The sequence below is a fragment of the Cicer arietinum genome, chromosome 5 (genome assembly GCF_000331145.2).
Source record: "Cicer arietinum cultivar CDC Frontier isolate Library 1 chromosome 5, Cicar.CDCFrontier_v2.0, whole genome shotgun sequence".
NCBI lineage: Eukaryota > Viridiplantae > Streptophyta > Magnoliopsida > Fabales > Fabaceae > Cicer > Cicer arietinum.
The window spans coordinates 49,734,200-49,738,275 of NC_021164.2; the positions used below are offsets into that span (position 1 = coordinate 49,734,200).

The following is a 4,076-nucleotide window of genomic DNA, read 5'->3' on the forward strand; positions in this document are numbered from 1 at the left end:
TAGTGTGAGTGTACTTAAAATTGTTATTTCAAATGTGTACTTAATATTTCATTTTATAGCAAAAGATCATCAATCTTAAAATAATTACCTAGTATATATGAGAAATTTTAATATGAATTGTCTCAATAGGTGATGATTGTATTGCGATCAATGGTGGCTCCTCGTACATCAATGCTACTCGTCTTGTTTGTGGACCAGACCATGGAATGAGGTTATTTTATATATAATTTGTATTTTAATTTTATGTAAACTTAATTCAATTTTAGTTTTAACCAACTTGTTGAATTTATCAAGTGGATAATGAATCCAGGAAATTAAGAAAGATTCAATTGAGAGAATTCAAGACCAAACTCTTCTATAAGTTGGAACAATGTTCGATTAAATATTACTTATCTCTCGACTATATTTTCAAATTACTAGGATTTATGTACCTTAAAAATTAAAAATCAGATGGTTAATTAAAATTTTAAAAAATTTATGTGTGTTTGAAATTTATATGTGTGTGTGTGAAATTTTAATTATATGAATGGTAAATGTAAATCAAATTACTATTTTGCTATGCCGCTCCAGTTTTAGCAAGAGTAATTTGAAATCAGTAGCATAACATAATTATATATGGTAGTGTTTTTATTAGATGTCAATATAAAACAGTTTTATATCGATAATATATATATATATGGAATTAAGAGTTGGAACATTGAAAGAGTTGATCATCAAACACTTAGCATTTGAAAAGTGAAAACTAATTATCACATTTGTTATTGTTATATTTTTGAGTCCATTCACACTTGTTATATATATATATTGTATTTGAATTATGACATCTGATAAATTATAATGAAAAATTTGTGAATTACTCAGCATTGGTCTTGGTAAAGATCACTCTTATGAGACAGTTGAAGAAGTTCATGTACATAATTGTACTTTTATTGGAACCACAAATGGAGCAAGAATCAAGACATTTCTTGTGAGTTGAAATTATGCTATATTTAAACATCTACTCTACTAATTATAATTTTGAAGCTTATTTCTTCACTTTTTTTCTAAATCAAATAGTATAATTATGTAAGTAGACATTTCTAATATCCTTTATTTTAGTTCCATACATTAACAAATATACTGACTCATATGTAAATTAGTAAAAGTATGAAAATTAAACATGCATAAAAAAAAGGAAAATATTGATCTAGCTATAAAACTTACAAAATAATTCCAAAAACCTATTCATGTGTTTCCTTTTTATGTTTTTTTCAAGCTTTTTTTTTTTTCATTTTATTTTATGGGAACTACGATTAAAAAAATCATTTTTTTTCATAATAATCATCTCTTAGTTTTTAATTTTTTATATTTTTATTTTTTGCAGGGTGGATCAGGTTATGCTAGAAAGATTACTTTTGACCAAATATATCTTCAAAATGTAAGCAACCCAATAATTATAGATCAACACTATGGCGTTAAAGGTGCAAATGCAAATGAAAAGGTACACATATATAAATATTTCATTTCTACTATAATAATCTATTACATCTACAATAATATTTTTAATTATATTTATGCTTTGAATTTTGTGGAAATTATTATAGGATTCATACGTGGAAGTGAGTGAAGTAACATACCATGGAATTGATGGAACTTCAGCTAGTGACATAGCTATTAAACTAGATTGCAGCTCACTCGGTTGTTCCAATATTGTAATGGATCAAATTAACATTGTTTCTTCTCAAAAGGAAAAAAAGGTCAATGCTTTTTGTCAAAATCTTCAAGGAACAATTGAATCCACTGTTCCAAAGGTCTCATGCACATAAATATATTGTTTGAATCAATTATATGTTATCCACCACCGTATGTAAAATGTTGTGTCATAATAATTGTATCATTTATCAAGTTTTATTAGTGTTGTTCTCGAAATGGCAGTTTATTAATAAAAACTTGATATTATAATTTGAAATGAATATAGTTCAATTTTGTAAGTGTCATTGTTATTAATAATAATTTATCTTTTTCTATTATTTTAATAAAGTTTCATATTAGTAAAAAAAATAAAAAAGTGTTAGTATCAACTTTTGCAAGGCAATATGGAAGCTTGATTCTTCTTTGATAATATGTCATTCTCAATCCAATAAAGATTTGAATCCTTCCATTCATGTACTCAATATAAATAAATATAAATAGTCTATTTAATCTCTAAATTAATACTATCTCCGGAATTTAGTCTATAAACTATTGAAATTAACTAAAAGATCCCTAATTTGGATGAACACTATATGGATTATGGTTTTTGGATGAACACTATATGGATTTTGGTTTTCAAATTTATTTTGTGAACGATTATTGTTTAATGTAATGAATTTACGAATTATCTTATTGACTTTTTTGGTTTTCTATTTATGTTTACTGAATTGATTAATTATAGTTTACTGAAACTTTTTTTTTTCTCCTGATTTATTTGTTTTTCTAATTTAATGGTTTTTCTGGTTTGCTGGTTTGTCTATTAGGCCTGAAAGGTCGGCCTATATATATTTTATTATTTATTAATGTTATTTTTTATTACTATTTATTAATAATATTATTTTATATTTTAAAGTCTATCAATTAGGTAATACTCAGCAGTCATTTCATATTCGTTTCATATTCGATAGTCGTTCAATTAGACAATCACTCAGTAGTTGTTCCATATTTGTTTGAGAGATAATAATGGGTGCATTTGTTTTAGGAAAAAAAATCCTATTCTTTTAAACCAAATATCATTTTTAGGGTTTAAATTGTGTTTGTTTCAGATTTTTTTAAAATCATTTTGTTAGAAAAATCATTTTTTGTTTAATATATATAGATATGTACATTGGTATTGGTATGTGGAGAACATCATGTGGTATGGGTAGAACATTATATAAATCGTTATGGATAGTACATGTAGCTTGATATGTGTATAAGGACTAATTATGCATTCATTTTGTTTTCTGTTTTCTTGGAAGGTTGTTGCAGTGCAGACTTGTTAGTTATTATTTTATTAGATTTGATTATAATTTTATTATTTTTCTTTTTACATAAATGCATAGTTTAGTCTATTTAAAAAATGTAAAATATATCATTTAAATGTTTTAATGTTAATAAGGCTTTTAGGCTAGACCAAACTTTTAAAAAGGTCAGGTCAGGCCGAGAAAAAAATCTATGATAGGCCCTAGGCCTAAAAAAAGTTAATTGTAGGCCAGACTCAGATCTTTCAAAGCCTGACCTGACCTATTCCCACCCCTACTTGAGAGTGTTTGAGAGGTGAAATCGCATTTTGTGTATGGAAAGATGCATAGGGTCAAGTTCTCTACAGGGAAACGTTGCTCATAATGAATTATATAATATGTTCACGATGCTCACAAATACTAAAATTCAAATTGGTCGTTATTTGTGAATGAAAAAAGTCCTCACAAAAGACTACAAGTTCAGCTGGATTTTGTGGCTGCCTAAGCCCTCACAAAATCATAACGTTGTCATTTTGTGAGGGCTTAGGCCTCCACAAAATCCAGTTGAAATTGTAGTCCTTTGTGAGAGCTTTCTCAACCACAAAATCACCCCTTTATAAGATGAAAGGCTGCCACAAAGGCAAACCATTTGTGACCGCCCAAGCCGCCACAAAAACACTGAACCGTTACACTTTGTGGCTGCAAAGGCTGCCACAAATGCCGAATTACACGTTGCCCGTTGTGGCTGCTTAGGCAACAACAAATGCTTTAGTTACCGTTGGATTTTGTGGCTGCTTTGGCCGCCACAAAGGTCAAGATTTTTCTATAAATATCACTTTTCTTATCCTTTTTCATTTCTACCTTCTCTCTACGCTTTTTTTTTAAATTTTCTCTCCACCTTCTCTCTACAAATATTATTTCTCCAAGCTTTTTTCTCTACATTTTAGTAAGTTGTTATTTTATATTTTGTTTTTTAATTTTATTTTTGATTTGAAGTTATTTATTTAATGAATATTATTTAACTTTTATTTTGACAGTGGTGTTATTGTGTTTGCTTCGAAGAGTTCTCAGTTATATGAAAGCTTCAAGTCAGACATTACCCAACATCAAGTTAGTATTTAA

At 27.6% G+C, this 4,076-nt stretch overlaps 1 protein-coding gene across 1 annotated transcript in view; it reads left to right on the forward strand.

The window, feature by feature from the left end:
* The window catches only part of LOC101504921 (probable polygalacturonase At3g15720), a 12,673-nt gene extending 8,966 nt beyond the window's left edge, over positions 1-3,707 (forward strand). The window contains exons 2-6 of the mRNA XM_027334698.2: positions 121-211; positions 862-967; positions 1,364-1,453; positions 1,584-1,790; positions 3,531-3,707. Of these exons, the coding sequence (XP_027190499.2) occupies positions 121-211; positions 862-967; positions 1,364-1,453; positions 1,584-1,790; positions 3,531-3,707 (671 nt within the window). The remainder of the gene's footprint in view (positions 1-120; positions 212-861; positions 968-1,363; positions 1,454-1,583; positions 1,791-3,530) is intronic.
* Positions 3,708-4,076: the final 369 nt, after the last annotated feature.